The 17,843-nt window shown below is 40.0% G+C and overlaps 1 protein-coding gene across 1 annotated transcript; it reads left to right on the forward strand.

Moving 5' to 3' along the window:
- Positions 1–6,982: 6,982 nt before the first annotated feature.
- Positions 6,983–15,949, forward strand: LOC132080528 (carboxymethylenebutenolidase homolog). The gene is made up of 6 exons (XM_059483740.1): positions 6,983–7,141; positions 10,552–10,765; positions 11,378–11,485; positions 13,354–13,496; positions 13,869–13,960; positions 15,592–15,949. The coding sequence occupies exons 2-6, from the start codon at positions 10,560–10,562 to the stop codon at positions 15,769–15,771; spliced, it is 729 nt and encodes a 242-aa protein (XP_059339723.1). The 5' UTR covers positions 6,983–7,141; positions 10,552–10,559; the 3' UTR covers positions 15,772–15,949.
- The last annotated feature ends 1,894 nt before the right edge of the window (positions 15,950–17,843 follow it).

Consider the following 17,843-nt stretch of genomic DNA (forward strand, 5'->3'; position numbering starts at 1 on the left):
ATGAATGTCAATCTATCACTCATGAGAAAGGATGTGATGGTAGAGGTACACTGTGAATTCCTTCTGCAGAGAAGATGACTAATCTCCCTTTGAAGAGGCAGGTGACTGGGGATTTGATTTCAGCTTGAGGCTTAGGGTTTGGGTTGGTTTTCCCCCTGAACCAGGAGAACAGGCTGTAATGAACACCTGAGATTGTCCTGAGGTCTAAGCTGCAGCCCAAGACAGGTCTTTGGAAGGAATCTGCCCTATGGTACTGGCTGTGTCAAGTAAAGACAGGCTATCACCTCTGCAGCCTCCAGGGAACAAAGGGAAAATTAAAGCACCTTAGAGATGAACCTTGTAAAGGATTAAATAAGATGGGCCTAAACATTTTGTCTCATGGCTTATGACACCTCAGCTCTCTGTGATCTTGTTGTGGGCCTATCAGGAAACTGAGATCCAATTTCAGACCAGAAGGAAGCAGCATGCTGGAAAATGTGAAGTCTGGAAGTGCCAATATTAGCCCTTTAGAGTAAATCTGATCAGGCCTTGAATTTCCTGCTTAAGCTCATGTTTTCTACTTGCTGTGGCACCCAGTTTGGAACTTACTAGTTCACAACCAAGCTGTGGAAGAGCAAGCCTGTGAGTTCACTCTTGGCACCCCTGCTTTGGCACACACAGTGCTTGCAAATGTTTGAACTCTCCCAGTGAGCAGGGCAAGAGAACCTCTTCCACACCATGATGTTTGATGCCACAAGCATCAGAGCCAGGTAGGGTGGGCAGTGACTGCACTCTGGTTGGCCTACCTGGCCCAGGTGCTCCCTCCCACATGGGATGCACATTGCCTGTGTGCCTTCCTGTACCTGCACACGGCACTGCAGGTCAGCATCCACACGGGGGGCCGGCCCCCTTCCTGCCTGGACCCCTTTTGTCTTCTGAGATGCCCCATTACATGTTTGCAGCAGCTCAGGGAGTCTTAGAAACTCATTTCGTCAACTGGCACAGACTTAGAACAGTTCTAGCACAGTCCCAGGCATTTGCAGGGTTACACCAAAATGTAATTTTTTTTCTGCTAGGGCAAAGTTCATTATCTCATTTTAGAAAAAGGGCGAGACAGGTGCTCTCTGCAAACATATTTAATAAAGCCCCTTGATTGCTCTGAATTATGTATGTTAATTATCTTGTTATATAATTAGAAGCTCTTAAATATACTTTCCTTAAACTTGTTGCTTTGATGTTGCACTTGGGCGTCTGTATTACTTTGTGGGATAGAGTCCAAAGCTGTCTGGATACATTCCAAGATTACTAATGCATAGACATATTTGCAAAACAGGACTTTTAAAGTCATGTTTTTAAAGAGCAAACTTTAAAACTAAAAGACCTAAAGTTTTTTTTCCTGGCACTCTTGTTTAAAGTTTTGGAGTTTAAAACACTGATTAGCCTAGCAATTTATGCCAGATTTGTTCAATATTCAGTGATAGTTGCTATCACTGATTGTTGAATAATGCGTGTTCCTGATTGTTTCCCTTTCTCCAGTTGGGAAAAAAACCCTAAAAGTTCACCTGAAACATGTATAATCTGTAGGGGATCACATGCAGGTGGAAATTTTGGGGTCCTCTTGGCTTTAGAAGGGATGTCTTGGAAAATACCAGTTAAACGAAGCTGTTCAAGTGCATGCTCGGAGTTTACAGAGGAGAAGCCAGATTTCTATACATGAAAGTTACCACTTTTGAAAATGAAGATAAATTCTGTGGGCAGAAGGTGCAGCTTTTTGTCCAGGCAGTTTATTTGTATTGAAGACTGAAACAGTATTTACATCTCCATGCAAATATGGCCTCAAATACAAGGAAACAAAATCACTCCCTTCCAGATGATTAATCCCAGAAAGTTCCTGAAATATAAAATGAACATTAGATGAGTTTTGTATGAGACAGCACATACCAAATAAAGGAATAGAAGGGAAATAAAAAAAGGACCTATGCCCTGGAATAAAACTGATCAAATATATGTCTTCTTATGAGAAAAATACTGGATATAAAATTCTGTTTCAAAGACTAAACACATTGAATTAATTCATCATTGAAAGCAGTACTCTGAGTGGTGGATAACTGGAAAAAAAAAGAAGTGTTTTTTAATAATTACTGGATTTAAAATTTTTGTTACTTTAGAGAAGACAAAATTTTTGGTAGGAGAAAGACAAAAGACATATTCTTAAATCATGCACAAAATAGATGTTTAGTTTTTTAGAGAAGGAAATCAGTTCTTAGTCCACGCAGTTGTCCACGTACTCTTAATTCTATTGTCTTGCTCATGGCTGCATTTATAGTCTTCAGTGAAAAACAGATGCCACTTTTGATCTGGGGTACCTGGTTTTGAGCCATTGCTCCAGAATGTACTATTATCCCTGTATACTGTTATTAACAGAGATTATTATTATTTGGAATAATTTGCTTTGTATTGAAAATCAATTGGAAGTGTTCCTTAATAAAGTGAAGAGCAACTGAATAACCTAGAAACACCTGCCCAGTGATAAGTGATTTTAATACCCCTCTTTGCATGTCACCCACAACATTACAATAGATTTCCTGTTGTTGCTTGGCATAATTAAAGTACTCCACCCAATTTCTATAAAGTTCACAATGCACACCCTCTGTAATCCCACAAACACTTTTAGGAAAAATAGAAAATTTGAGAATAAACATTAACAATTTATTTTTAAGTAAAAATTAATCCAAGACAGCCATAAGAAACCCAGAAGCTGTGGGGTCAACCAATTCTATGTCACAAACTAGCAACATACCTACAGAAAACTATAATTTGCAGATCATCTTGTGGTGAAAGTCATAATATTGGTTTTAGATAGATAAGTACTTGTATGCTTTGAGAGCTGACCCTAGCCTACCCCAAAAAACCCCGGGAACATTGAAAGGAATAACCAGAAACCAACTGAAACCAGTGGCTTCAAATAACTTACATAAATGGAACAGAGTGGAACAGGAGGAAGAAGGGGTGGATGCAATGGGGAGATGGCCAAAAGGAGAGATGATGACAGATTGAGCCTATTATTTTTTAGCAGCAAATAAAATCACAAGGGAGTGGAAGCCTGGTGAGAGATGCGAAGATTTATGGGGCAGAAGCAGCAATCACCCTGGTCCTGGAGCCCTGTGAGGAGCAGCGGGTGCTCTGATCAGCGCAGGGAACACGGTGGTGCCTGCCAACGATGCACCAGATGGAGCAGATAAGGTCACTCACTCCCACAGAGGACAGACTTCAGAGCCTTTCTTCTTAGACACATGGGGAAGCTTGGGAAAGAGTGGGGATATGGTTCACTACTAACCAAATCAGAGGATTTCTTAGAGAATTTTTGTAGTGCTCTGGGCAAAGGCAGCTGCCAGCTCCACAGTACCGTGCTAGGTAAATGGTAAAGAACAGAATTGTAAGCGTAAGACGTTCTCATTGATGATAAAGAAAGTATCTGTACATGTAAACCTCCTGCCAAGCTCTTTGCAATAAAAAGAGCTGGCCTGATTTCCAAGGGTCTTTTTTCAAACACTGACTGGACACCCAAGAAAGAAATCTGGAGTATTAAATCAGATTTGTTAAAAAATATTTCTTCCCTCCCACGTGATAACTCAGTAGGTATCTTTAGATACAAACCACTTTACTGGATGGAGGGAAAGGAATTGGGTTAACCTATAGAAAAGAAAAAGCATCAAATGAAGCTCCAAATTACAAGCTCACTGGGAAGGCCGTTCTTACAGTGAAGCTTTATTAGAAGGAATAGCTATGCGCCCCTGTGGTGGTTCTAGTTGTCGGTTCCTCTGGGTCTGGATTGAAGGCACTTGAGATGGTAGTTCATGTTTGGACACAGGTGTTTATTATTTCTTATCAGTAAAACAGTCTCACTATTGTGAGTTTGGCAGCTTTTCATTAGAAGGAACAAAATGGCCAACAATCTCTTTTTACAAGCTCTTTTAAGACTAAACTATCCAATTAAGAACTGACACTTAGATTATTTTCCCTTTTTACCAAATAACTGATCCCAAAGAGCCCACAATGTGGACTTTTCTGCCCAATTGCAAAATGCCACCCAAACCCGTGAAGAAGGAAGAAGAAGCATGAAGAAGAAACCCAGGACGACACCCTATGCCCTTCATCTTGCTTCCATCCACAACTATAAAAAAATACTAAAAATACTACAACTATACTAAAAATCTCAAAACTTAAATTTCTCACTAAGTGATATGCCTATACTACTCTCTATAATCTATTTCACACTTTTGTGGATTCTAGTCTATCTTGAAGTCTAGGGAACTTTCTCCATGAATGAGGGCCAAAGTCAGTGCTCCCCTGGGGGTCAGGACACCCTAGAGCAGACAGAAATATTCCCAGTGCCCTGGGTTTCCACACTCCCCTCTTGAAGGGACACAAGTTCCAAAGGATTTCTCTTGCTATGAAGGCAGATCTTGGGTACAGACTCACCAGTGGCATTACAGCTGGCTCCCCAGAGCTGCATTTTGTCTCCATCCCACTGTGCCTCTGCTGTGGCCCTTCCCAGGAGCCTCCCCAGCGGTTCCTTACAAGATACCTGGGCAGTGGTAGCCCCTGAACAAGGCTGCTACTGCTGGCTGGCACTGTGTAAGAGGAGAGGGAGCCCTACTCTCCCTCTTGCCTCATCTGCAGCTTCTAGGCTGCAATCCTGTCTCTCAACAGAGGTGTTTTGAACAGGTTTTTTCACAACATAAAATACAACATTTGCAATGATTTCAACTTCAAAGTCTGTTGTTACCAGCAGCACTCCAAATACTGTATGGGATGACTGTAGATTGGGCATGTTTAAGCCTGCTCATTGGTTTCTCCATCTGAGTGTTTCACTTCTGCACTAGATGCCACCAGAGTGCCTGCCTATCTGGGTTTTTAGATATCAGTAGTCATCTCAGAGAGAATACCTTTCTATTTTGCCTCAGGGCAGCAGCCTTGCATGTCCTAGGATCTTGTTTCTTTTATTGACATACAACTAAAATTGCAGCCAGCAGCTGTGAGGATTAACTTTTGGGCTTTATTCTATGCCCATTTCTATAAAACCAGGAGGAGCAGTTGCAGAAGTAATGGTGCAAGCCTTAAGGAGCAAAAGAAGTCAAACCAGACAAAAACCAGCTGTGTGCCTCAGGTGAATGAGAAATTCCACCATTGTGTGTTTGAACAAGTAAATCTGTTGTGCTCATTCCAACTCAGTTATGTGTCTTCTTTCTTTTTTTTTAACCCTAAAAATAGAAATGTTCACAGCAGGCATAAAAATTAAATACGCAAGTTCCTTGAGACTGTAGGAAGTTCATGGATGCAATGATCTGCATAGTCCTGAGTCCATTACATAGGTGATTGTATCTGACAGGGAAAAAGTCTTATCAAGTACAGGAGATCTGAATGATACAGGGTTTGCAGGTTGAACATAAACACCATGAGCAGGCAAAGGCTTGCATTAGAGCAGAGTGAGTCCTTTGCTCTCCTTTTACCCTAGCCACAGGTAAAAGGAGAGTAAGGCTGGGCACCAGGACAGGGTTTACAGTCATGAGATGCATGTGGGATCAGGTACACACTTCTGCTGACCCAGTCTGTTCCAGGGGACTGCAGCTTGGATGAATTCACATTCCATGGGGGCAAGGCAGGAAGACAATACTTCAGTCTTGTGGCTCTAAGTGCAAGATACCCACCTGGGAGGGGTTACACAAGGGCAAGCAAGATGCCATTAATATCAAAGTACAAATCGGATCTTTTCAGTCAAGTCTCCCCACTCCCTCCCTTGCAACACAAGCAATCTTTTTAATGGTTTCTTGTACAATCCTGATGTGCAAATCTGCTGACGGGTGTAACAGGACAAACACCCTCTTTCTGGTCATGACAAACCTTAATTTTGAGTTGTGTGCAGCTGCCAGAGCACAGAGAGGAAGTACTCCTTTTGCCTGGGTTATTATGCACTCAGCACAGCAATCTTATTGCACTAGTTGGGTCATCTAGGGGACTACCTATTTTCATTCAAAAACAGACACCCATGGAGTGTGAGTCATACTCTAAATATTGATGACACTGTGGCAGTCAGACACCTTGCTGACATGAAGACATCATCATTGTAAATGTCTGAAATTTGGCAAACTGAGTCCATCTATCACCTATTTAACATAGTCCTCAGATTAGGGTCCCTACCTCACAGAGTACTCCTGGGCATCTGCTGGGTGACTGGGGAACTTTTTTGTCATATACACCAAGAATAAAAATTTCTTTACTGACCTCTGTCATGAAATTACATTATAATTTTCTTTGTGTCTCTCATTTGCATGCCCCCCCAATATGCACACACTCCAGACCATGTGTACACACAGAGAAAAGGAGTGTATGTCAGACCAAGGGCTAAGTTAATGTTCATTGCATACAGTGTTGTTGTGGAAATAAGAATGGAAAATTTCAATGAGGCACCACAGACTGCAGTCTTTCTCGCTTGTCAAATGCAAGTCTAATCACAAATAACCTGGAACACTTTTCAACTTGTTGAGAATACTTATGGGTGTGGTTGTAGTATATTGAATGTGTGTGCTAGGGAGACTTAGTAAGTTTTTTAAGCTGCAAGTTTGCCAGGACAGATTCATCTTAATTCACCTCAAATTTCATTAATGGCATTTATTATAGTCAAGAAAGTATACGAATATGCTTCAAGAAAATGCATCAGCAAACACACCACTGATGCTAAATGTCTCAGTTATAAATACTGAAGTCTAAAACCTTTGCAGTGTCTTCATTGTCTGCATTACACACATCATAGTGTATTACAGTGTTTGGGTGCATCTTTCCTTCTCAACTCCATAGATAATAAATAAATGAAAGGTGGAGTAAAGGCAACTGATGTGGAGCCTGCTGCAGACTGCCTCTGTGCATGATCTGTCCCCACCCCTTCCGTTCGGGATGACTCTTGAGTGAAGCCTCTCCTCCTCGCTTCCCAATCCCAAAATCTGCAGAAGAGTTGAAGAGCACCTGAAAACTGGATGGGCAACACCAGGAGCAAAACTGTCAGCAAGAACTGGTTTTCTTCTTCTTCTGTTTAAAGAAATCTAGCTGGTGTCTCACTGAGCAGAAGAAGTGAGCTGGGCTGAAACAGGATCCTGCACTCCAGGTATGTGAGGGCAAACTGGTCCATGCAGACTGAGTTGACAGCAGAAAAGGATAACTACTTTTACCTGTGCTGAAAGGGAAAATCTGAAATTGTTAAGGAAGTAGATGTAGCTCTTTGAAAAGGCATGAAACAATCAGCAAAACCTACTTCTTTATAGAGAGACTATTATTTTGGTTTCAGTAAAAAATGCACAAAGACAAGTATCAAGGGGCAGATAAGATGAAGATAAAGGCTGTCAACTTTGGGAAAGTCTAAATTTCATTTTGAGTCTTTGCTACAAACTATGGTACAGCAATAGTTCTGAGGACACTGATAATTTATGTTCATCAAGTATCAAGTTCTCATTAAAGAACCATAAGATTTTTTTCACCGTTATGGTAATTAATTTTCATTCTTTTCATTGTTTGGTCCACCGAGCTCTTAGCATTGAAATGAAATGCTGCTGTAGCTTAAAATGTTTTCACTCGACCCGGGAAAAGGGCAGAGATGTCACATCTTGGCATCAGTAGTTCAAGGTCCTGCCAAAGAGCACAGCACTTTAAGATCACGTGCTCATACTCACTTTCTGAGAAGTGGAGATTGTCCTTAGCAGGATCTTTGCCTCTGTTTAACCTGATTGCGTTTTAAAATATTTTTAACCTCACTTTTCAAATAGACATTTGTTTTTTCCTGATAAAAACTAAGACTCAGCAGAATATAACTATGTGATTTGCTGCTCCCAGAAATGCAGTAGTTCGGGTCTGTCCTACCACCTTTTGTGGAGCCCACCTTTGTGTTGTGTAAATAACTCTTGTCAGTTTTTAAGTTACTTGTGTAAAAGCTGAATGATATCAAGACACCCAAAGAAGGGCAGAACTACTGGATAGAAGTAGAAGGTCTAAGAAGCCTTTTTCTCAAGGAGCAGTAGGATATCACAAGACTCATCAATATCTGCGGTTTTCCCCATGAGCAGCATAACTTTTCCCCGTGTTCCCAGCAGGCGCTGCATCCCCTCTGTGCTGCAGCACAGTGATGCGGAGCGGGGCATAAAGCTGAGATGCTGCCGGCTTGGAACTGTGCCATGGGGAAAGCAGGAAAAGGAAAAGTGTAGTGGATGAAATTGGTGGGAAGAGGGAATGAGGTGAGACTGGAAAAGTAGGAAATATCCTGGCGTGCTGTTTTGCCACACCACATTGCGTGGGACAAAGCAGGCGGGAGTAAATAAATCTCCTGACTGAACAGGATCCCATCAAACTTCTAAGCAGTTCAGGTGTGGCTGACTATTTACTAATGTTCTCTGCTGCCTGGTGCCTGGAAAGGAGCCAGCTGGCCCGGCCTCAGTCAGCACAGGCCAAAGAAATGGTTTCTGGGAAGCAACCAATGGATAGGGAGTAGGCTGGTTCACAATTATTGCAGAGTTTAGTGACTCCTATGCAACACTTCCTTGAAGGGGACACAGGTTGTGCCCTTCTCAACAAAATACCACAGTGGAGTAAGACTGTGGCTGCCATCTCAGAAGGCAGCAGTGTTAGCTATCTTTGGGAGTGTCTGTGGCTTCTCCAGACAGCCTCCTGTGCTTCAACCAGCTCATTCACCTTAGGTTATAAAAAAGAGAGGTAGGAAGCACTTTTGTATGAACAGACCTCCCTCAAGCATTTTCAGGCATTTCAAGCATTATGGGAGGGCTTAAACTAGGAGATAATCTCCTATGTGTGACACACCTTCCCTTTCATATAATGCCAAAACAATGGAGGTCTTAATCCTGAAGATTAGGCTACTTTGTGCTTCCTAGAACCAAGCCTGACAGATGTTGAGAAAGGTGCGATGAAAATTACACATGTAATCAATTCTCATTTATCAGGACAGAGGATTACTGGTGGTGAGAGATCATCCATCTTGTGGATTTATCTGAATGAGCTTGATTAGAGCAGTGTAGCCATGTCTGCCCAGTTCCTGTATGTCTACACCACTATTAGCCAGGGTTATGGTTGTAATCAAGCATATTTGCTCAAACTCCGTTCTGGCCCTGCCAGATCTGGTGACAGCAGCCCCAGGCTTGGGAGAGGAGTGTCTCTGCACTATGCATTGAGGAGCATTTAATAAGTTTAAATGCATATAAAATTTGGGTATAAAGCAGTCTAAATGCATATAAAATATGGATCCTTTTATTGTGCCAGAGTGAATCATGCAAACTGGGAAGTGTTGTGCAGGTCATAAACAAGTGGTGAGTCTCTGGCACCGACTGTCTGTTCTTCAGTCTGTCCATACCATGGTTCCAAATGTGTCTGCATTGCCCAGGCAAAATTACCCATCACTCTGTGAAATGCAGCCCTCTGCTGCACTAGTCAATGGAGGGCTGAGGAAGGCATGTATTTTTAGGGGAATTTGCTGCTCTTCCATGAAGATTAGATAGTTGTATGAAGTCCATGTTACAACACAAACTAAAATAACAGGTTGATGTAGAAATGATGGAGACAGGCATAGTGTATGTGCCTGTGTACTGCACGCCCAAGGACAGTTTCAAAGTCAGCACAAAGTCAGTATATGGCTAGGAAGTGCTACTATTATCACTGCCCCTGCAGACTTAATTGGATTCCTTGTATAGATGCATTGTAACACCACTTTTAATTACAGGATCACAATCTACTTTTTGCACAGAGTCCATTCCAAGCTCCTGACACAGAGAGTCAGAACAACTTTTCACTTTAATCTGTCTAGCACATCTAACTGGCTCATTGTCTCTAATTGCTACTTTTGCAGGAAGGACAAAACCATATACTCTCAAATATTCTGAATGAGGCTTGCACATAAGCTTGTTTTCTTGCAATCCCTCTCAAGGGCATAGGGGCACACGGCGTTGGAATCTAGTTTACAAATCCATCCTGCAGCTCTTCATTAACTGTGCCCAGTCCTCCTGCCCTCAGAAGAGCTGTGATGGCGCTACAGATGAGCTACCAGCACCAAGAGAAGCACTGAACACCACACTTCAATGCAGCACTTGAGTGCTGTTGTCTTTGCAAATAAAGGAACCAGCACAGGATTCCCCATGAAGACACGGGTGATGGCCCCATACCTCAGGAGACAGTGACACGGGAAGCCATAGTGCTTCACACCTGTGCTCACAGAGCCACATGGCAGCAAAACAAATGTGACATGAGTGTCAAGATCTACATGTCCAGGCTGTTTGTAGTTTGACAACTTTGATTTTGGTATTTCTCTTCATTCTCAGCTTAATAACATAATAGATGAAGAGGCATTCTTCACTGGAATGTTGCTTTTGCTTTTTTCTACTTTCTCTCTTCATACAAGGACATCAATGTTATTTACAGAAGTTATCAAACTACTTTTGGAAGACAATATTTGCCTGTTTGTCCTAAAAGATTTTTAACAAATTATTTTTACATTCTTGCTATATTCTTCTTGTTTTTTAGGTTTTCAAATGGCTGATCCTTTTCTATATAATACTGGAGAAAGGTCTCACTATGGGTGCCTTGGCCATGAAGTACAAATTGACTACCTTAAGGCATATGTTTGTAGACCATCTTTTTCCACGGACAAAGCTGTGATTGTGGTCCATGATGTATTTGGATGGCAGTTCCCAGACATTAGATACATAGTCGATTTGATAGCAGGTCATGGATATATGTAAGCAAATTTCTTTCTTATCTTCCCCTTAAATGCACTGATAGACCACCAAGCCCAAAGTGAGGCATAGCATGTGATGTTTCCAACAGACAACCATACCACTTCAGTCTGAGCAAATAAAAAAGAAAATGGACAAAATATTTGCATGGAGCCATTAAAGATGCTAAAACTGACTCAGGAAAATGGCTAGCTGAGCACAAAGGCACAAAGAGTCTTGAAGTGCCTGTGTTTGTGCTTATGAAGCAACATGGGTGGTCCAAAGAGAAATAGTGGTATCTATTTTAATATGTATAAACTTTTCAGAACCAAACCTTTTGAATATTTGCTTTGCCTTGTAACAGCAAAGAGGTATATATGTGTAATATAGAATCAGGAGGTTTGTTTAATCCCTTTATTTTTGTATTAAGTGTGTCTAAGGAAATAATAAGGAAACAATTTGTGTCTTTGTTGTCCATACAAAGACATATACTTTTAGCTAGCTGATTACCAGAATAGGACGAGTAAAACATGATTCAGACAGTGAACATGTAGATGTGTACTCTCAACTAGAAGATATTAAGAGACATTTAGACAGTTTTAATGAAAATTGTCTGAATTCCATATCTCACACAGAACCATCTGCCCAGACTTCTTCAAGGGGACAAAACCCTGGACATCTACTGATCACTGGGCTGACTTTCCTGACTGGTTGAAAAATCATGATCCTGTGAAAGTAGACAAGTAAGATACATATTTCTACTTGAACTTTAAGGAGCATCTAGCAAACAAGAAGAATGTATATGAAATGTTAGAAATGGCACCTCACAGCAGGGCAAGCTAGCTACACAACCACAGTTTCTTGTTCTGGGTGATTCTTCTGTGGTTCTGGGCACAGTCTTGTCTGAGATTTGAATAGGATCATCTGCTCTGCCCATCACTCTGCTTATTGTCCCCATCTTGTGTTCCTGAGCCCTTTTCTGACTATGTTACACTGGCCATGCAGGCTCACAGTGTTTCACAGGCTACAAAATACCCAGCACTCTCACCCACAAGTGCTGATTCTGCACTCAGTTCCTCAAGATAAAGAGGAAAATTCTTCTACAACTGCAGATGCTATCTTCCAGTTGTCACATGCCCATCTTGCTCTCTGCCTTGCAGATTATGATAGATACTGAGCAGCACTACCTAAAAATTTGCTAGACTGACCAAAAACCTAAGAAACATCTGATAAATTCTACTGTTTTTTTCAGTGTGAAATAGAAGGATCATTATCTGTATAACCTAACAGTGCCTGTAACAAGGCTTCCCTGAATCATGGGAGGCATTGATGTTTCTTCAGCATCTCTCACCACAGCTCAAAACTTCAGATGATAGTGAGGTGATGATGACACCCTATTACTCAGCTACCATCCTGCAAGCCACAAGTATTCTTCTGACCCTGTCCAGATATTCAGCAGCCACAGTCTATCTTCAATCACTCTCAGCAAAGATTTTGACCATATAATTTCAGAAGCTGTGACCAAAAGCTGTGATTTTTTAAGACACAAATTACTAACAATTGTAAAAAATCCCCCCCAAACAAGAGCAGATATGTGGGCACTGTCTGAAAAAATTGAGATCTCAGGACGTGCCTTTGCTGTCTTAACTGAGGAATCGCTTGTAGGTGAACATTCCAGTTCGGATCCATTGCTCTTTCAGAGAACATGGAATCCAACATATCCATGGCTTTCTTAGTTTCCTTTCAAACAAACCAAACCTGAGAGAGCATGGCCACAGGCCCAGGACACAATGTCCTCCTCATGTCACTGCCATACTGGGTTTTGTTTGTTCAGCCTAACCAAACATGAATGACCATACAACTCTACCTAATGTTCGAAAATGCAATTAATAGTTTATGAACTCTGCATTTAAACTTAATTTAAAACTCTGTAGGCAATGAAGAAGATAAAATTATTGAGACCTCAGAAGTCAGCAATTTAAAAAAAATTTACTTGCTCTCACCTACAATAGTAAAAATATTTTTCATGTTTTTTTTCATTGCACCTCATGCAAAAGTTTTTTTTTAAACATTGTTGTTACTGACAATGTAATTTGAGTAAATGCTATTTTAGCATAACATTCTTGCATGTAGGCTTGGTAAGATATTTTAGTATTAACTCATGTAACAGGAATGACAGGAAAAATCTTTATCTAAATAGGTGAACTCTGTAGAGATAGTACAGTGAAGCTTATCTATTCTTACAGTCCATAATGCAAGATGTTGTTCTACTTGCAGATATGTCTTGTCTTTAGTTGTCCTGTCCTAAACAAAGTGATTCAAATAAAAATTTACTAATTTTGAAAACAGAGGAGCAGGTGACAATTCAGGTAAGTATTTAAGTGCCTACACCTGTACTTCCCTAAACTAGGACCAGAGATGTAAACTCCCATTTAATAATAGAATCCACTGCTCTAGCCTGAAATGTGCTTTTTAAAGTAATCTCTGTTTTAAGCGATTGAGGGTGCAGCCACAGAAAAAATACCATGTATGTCTTTTAACTTACTTCTTAAATTGTCAAGTATTGGCTCTGCAATAGATTCCTTAGTTTACTTTTCTTTATATGTCTTAGGGAAGCTGATGTTGTCTTGAAGTATCTAAAGGAACAATGCGGTGCAAAGAAGATTGGTATCGTTGGGTTTTCCTGGGGTGGAATGGCAGTACATCACTTGATGCTGAAAAATCCTCAATTAGCCGCTGGGGTGTCCCTCTATGGTAGTGTAGAACACATGAAAACTTACTTGGGTTCACATGACTATGCATTGTTTGTAATTCTACTCATTGCTTTGTAAAAATTTCTATAAATACTCAACTCAAAGGTGAGTTGCAGATTTTAATTATGGTTATTTCAGCCATAAGCTATATTGATACAAAAATATTAAGGATACTGTAAGCAAAAAAAAAATTATTCCTTGTTTTAGGAGAGCAGGGAAATATGCTTTCCAAATGCTTATTCTCCATAGCCAGTGTCCTCATCTAAGTAATGTACCTAATGAGTAAACTTAAATAGAAATGTTTTCTTTTATTTGCCATTTATCTCTCAGTAATGCTAACCTCACTAATGGACTGTTTCTCAAAACATTACAGGAATAGTTAGAGACTCTGAAGAAAGATACCGTTTACTAAATCCCACGTTTTTCATTTTTGGTGAGAAAGACCACACGATTTCTTTAGATCAGGTAAGCTGTTGTTCTGGAAAGACTTCTTTTCCCATAGCTCATTTATCCTACACAGAAATCCTTGTTAGAAAGGGTTGTTAGTTATTGTTTAAATCCTTGTTAGTTATTTCACATTCAAATAATAGACAGGTTGGACGGTTCTGTTTATATGTCAACTTTCCCTCTATCTTGTTTAGGTTATTCAAAGCTTCTTTTTTGAGGTAAGAAATACAGTAAAGAACAGTCATCAGTCTCTGAGTGGCTAGATAAGCAGAGTGTGAAACTGGGCCCGGATATCCAACTTGGTATGAGCCAAGCATCTCAAAAACTTGTATGCTACTGTTATGGGTGAGAAATCAGGTAGCTAAACCACTGAATTTGGACACTGAATGGGGGAAAAAAGTATTTTCAGCTTAGTAACTGAACTTTCTGATTAATTAGTCTCATGACTAACTGCTTTTACTACAGGAAGAAAAAATGAGCTGTATCAAAAGAGTGGGCATGAAATTTAGCTGAGACAGCAACTCATAGATTCAAATGTTTTGGCTCTTGGCTGCCATCTATGCTCTGATATAACCCCTACTGTAAGCATATGTGAGAGGCTGGATAAATATATGGGTAGCAAACTGGTGCCCTCTTCTGTGCATAAATTCTTTTTCTTCAGTGACAAGGATAACATACCATCTCTAGCACAGCTTGTTTTTTAGGTAGGGTCTGACTGGAGAACTGGCAGTGTGCTCTGGGAATGCAGAAGTCATTCAACATTTACTTCTAACTGCATTAGTCAGCATATTTATCTGTACCTCATATGTGTCTCCTCTGCAGAGGAAAACAAATCCTTCACCCCCTGTCCTCATTTTATGGCAAACGTGTCTTTCTCCCAGGGGCACACTTTTGGCAAATGCATTTTTTCTGTCATGTATTACACATTGAAACCACTCCCTTTTCTCCTGAAGCTTTCTTTCTGTGCAGACTGTATCAGTAAAAAATCCTGCATGAAACAAAAAAACCCCCTCAAATATGTAGTTTTCTGTATTGAAAAAAAGGGCTTCATAAAAAAACCCAAACCAAAATGACAAAAAAAACCATGAAATAAATTAGAATACTCTCTCTAATCTTCACAATGGATGTAAGTAAGCTTTCGGGGCAAAATAAGTGTTCATTCTTCTGTTTTCTGACTTATAGTGGAAATAAGAACAAACTGTGCCAGCAAATCTATATGGGTACATGAACACATTGTTAGTACTTTGTATGCATGCTAATCACCAAAATGTTATGCAATAGCAAAATTCGATGTTTAGTTAACAAAAGAAAAAAAAAATCCTCCATGTTTTCCTAAACTCCGTTACTAAGCCTATCAAAATGTTTTGGACTGATGGACACTAAGGTTTGTGGTCCATGCTCTCTCAGGATCAGAACTTCAAGTGCATGTTACAAGCCTGAGTCTGAACAGACACACACCTGTTCCTTTATGGCAATGAGATTTACCAAACCATCTTTGCTACAACTGTTGAGGTTCTTAGACTCACCCATACTTTACAAAAAAGTATCAGTCTTACACCCAAAGAGGCATTTTCTCTATGAGAAACTGCAAATTTGGCAAACTTAAAAAAAACCCACAATGTAATGGAAAAATGCTTTTTATTTTACAGATCTTCTTATTGGAGGACAAGCTGAAACAGTATTGTAAAGTTCCATACAAAATTAAAGTTTATCCTGGGCAAGTTCATGGGTTTGCACAACTGAAGCCAGAAGATATGAAACCTGATGATAAACCTTATATTGAAGAAGCTAGAAGGGATATGATTGATTGGATCAAAATGTTCGTTTGACAATAGCAGAAAGAAATGCTAGGCTTCAAGATCAGTGATTGATTTAATTTGAGAGAAGAAAACAGTCAAGGGAAAATTATCTCATTTTGAAAGTTGGCATAAACTTAAATAGGAATGCTTTAATTTATATCTTTAAATTATTTTTGACAATATTTACAGAAGATTATGAAATAAAAAACTAAAGGATGATTAGGCATTAAAAAGCCTTTTGAAGTTTTCTTGCTTTTTATTTGCTTCATTATTTTACATTATGACCTTGATACGCATGATAGTGCTTATCCATTTTTCTTTGCTAGCACGCATGACTTCATCATGACTTTACTTGAGTAATTTGAGGCTTTATTTTGGTGGGATGATTGGTGGTCACAGGTGTTCACATGGAAGTGCCCTGGGTTTGCAGACATTTTTTTTGCAGACATTACAGACATTTTCTTTCATTACTTACAAAGTATTTTTTCTCAGCTGTAGTGGGCAGAATTCCCCATGCATGAAACAAACATTTGGCTATACTATGGAGTTAGGAAGAAATTACGTTGTTAAGTGACACCCTCCAGGTATTCCCTTGGCAATATTCAGAAGGGTATTTCTGGTATTCCTTCATCAACATCAAGGAAAAACATAAACAGTCTCTCCTGTGGAAGTAACCCAGACATGAACACTGCAGAAACAGTGGGTTTTATGTCATGGTGAAATTGTGGCGATCGGGCGCAGGGCTCATGCAATCCTGATTATATTTTTTGCTTCACGTTATATCCTTGTTCCTCTCTTAAGTTCTTCCCCTTTATCACCCTCAAATCCTCCCAATAACATTATATATATATATATGTATGTATAAAGCATCCCCATATACACTCTGCCCTTGTGTGTTTCTTGAATTTCATTGCCTTGGTAATGACTTGGCAATTAGTGTTTACTCAGAGAGTCTCTAAGGAACCCATTGCCCTTTTTATTTTCTACACCTGTCAGTATCTCACCCTGTCACCTTGTTAATGTTGCCATAAGTTAAGGCTACTAGCTACATTAATATGACTTTCCCTTTGATATCAGGCAGTCTGGCAGTTTCACACATTGTTATCCTGTCAGTGTAACTATATGGTCACAGCATGCTGGCTGTTCACACACCTCAACACACAGACTATGTTAACAATTCGTACTTGAGCCTCCAAAAAGGGCTTTTTTATATACTCTGAGTTAGATGCATGGGAGAAGTACCAACAAGATATTATCAAGAGGCCAAAAAAAAAAAAAAAAAAACTTCACTGGCAGCTATAGAAAATCAGAGAACTTTGGCAAAAGGTTTAGAGCAGCATTCTATTAACATAAAACATCTCACAAAGTGTTATTCACTTGTCTATTCAACTTATCAAACTACAAACCCCTCTAATCTTAAATTATTCAAAACTCCAAGAAGAAGAAATTAGAAGAAGAAGGAGACAAAGACAGCGAAGATATAGAAAAGAACAAGTATAGCTGCCATTCCTAGTTCTAGTACTGTTCAGTCCCTCACAGCTGCATGCCCAGCTGAATTAACACATTTAAGTATTTTAGAGTCCTTATTCAATGTGTCAGTAGCTGGTCCTGTTTAATTACAGGAAAGATGCCATTTCTGTGTGTGAGGTCCTGATTTTGATAATTATTCCTTCTGACATGAGGAGGAGCTCCTCTAGCACTCTGTTACTTGCAAAAGAGCTGACATTGCAGTACCCTTCTCCTTGCACCTTCTATTATCCAGGCACCCAGACACAGTCTGATCCATATGCAATCATCTTGTGTGGGTGTGTAAAGAAATATCACTACTGAGCCATAAGAAATCTGGAGAACCTTGTCTCTTTATGGAATGGAACCCTGACAGTGAAAGCTTGGATTTGGCAGCAGTTGCCTTGCCTTGCCTTGACAAGGAACTGTCTCTTAAGACTATTTGCTGCCTTCGTCTCTGGTGAAGATGGTGACCCATCTCTGGGCAACTGTGAGCCACAGTCATAAAAATTATATTGTGATCCTACTTCACATGGAAAATATTTATATCCATTAAATTAACTAATAGGGGAATCTGGACTGCTTATTTCCCAAGT

This window comes from Ammospiza nelsoni, chromosome 1 (genome assembly GCF_027579445.1).
Source record: "Ammospiza nelsoni isolate bAmmNel1 chromosome 1, bAmmNel1.pri, whole genome shotgun sequence".
Taxonomy (NCBI): domain Eukaryota; kingdom Metazoa; phylum Chordata; class Aves; order Passeriformes; family Passerellidae; genus Ammospiza; species Ammospiza nelsoni.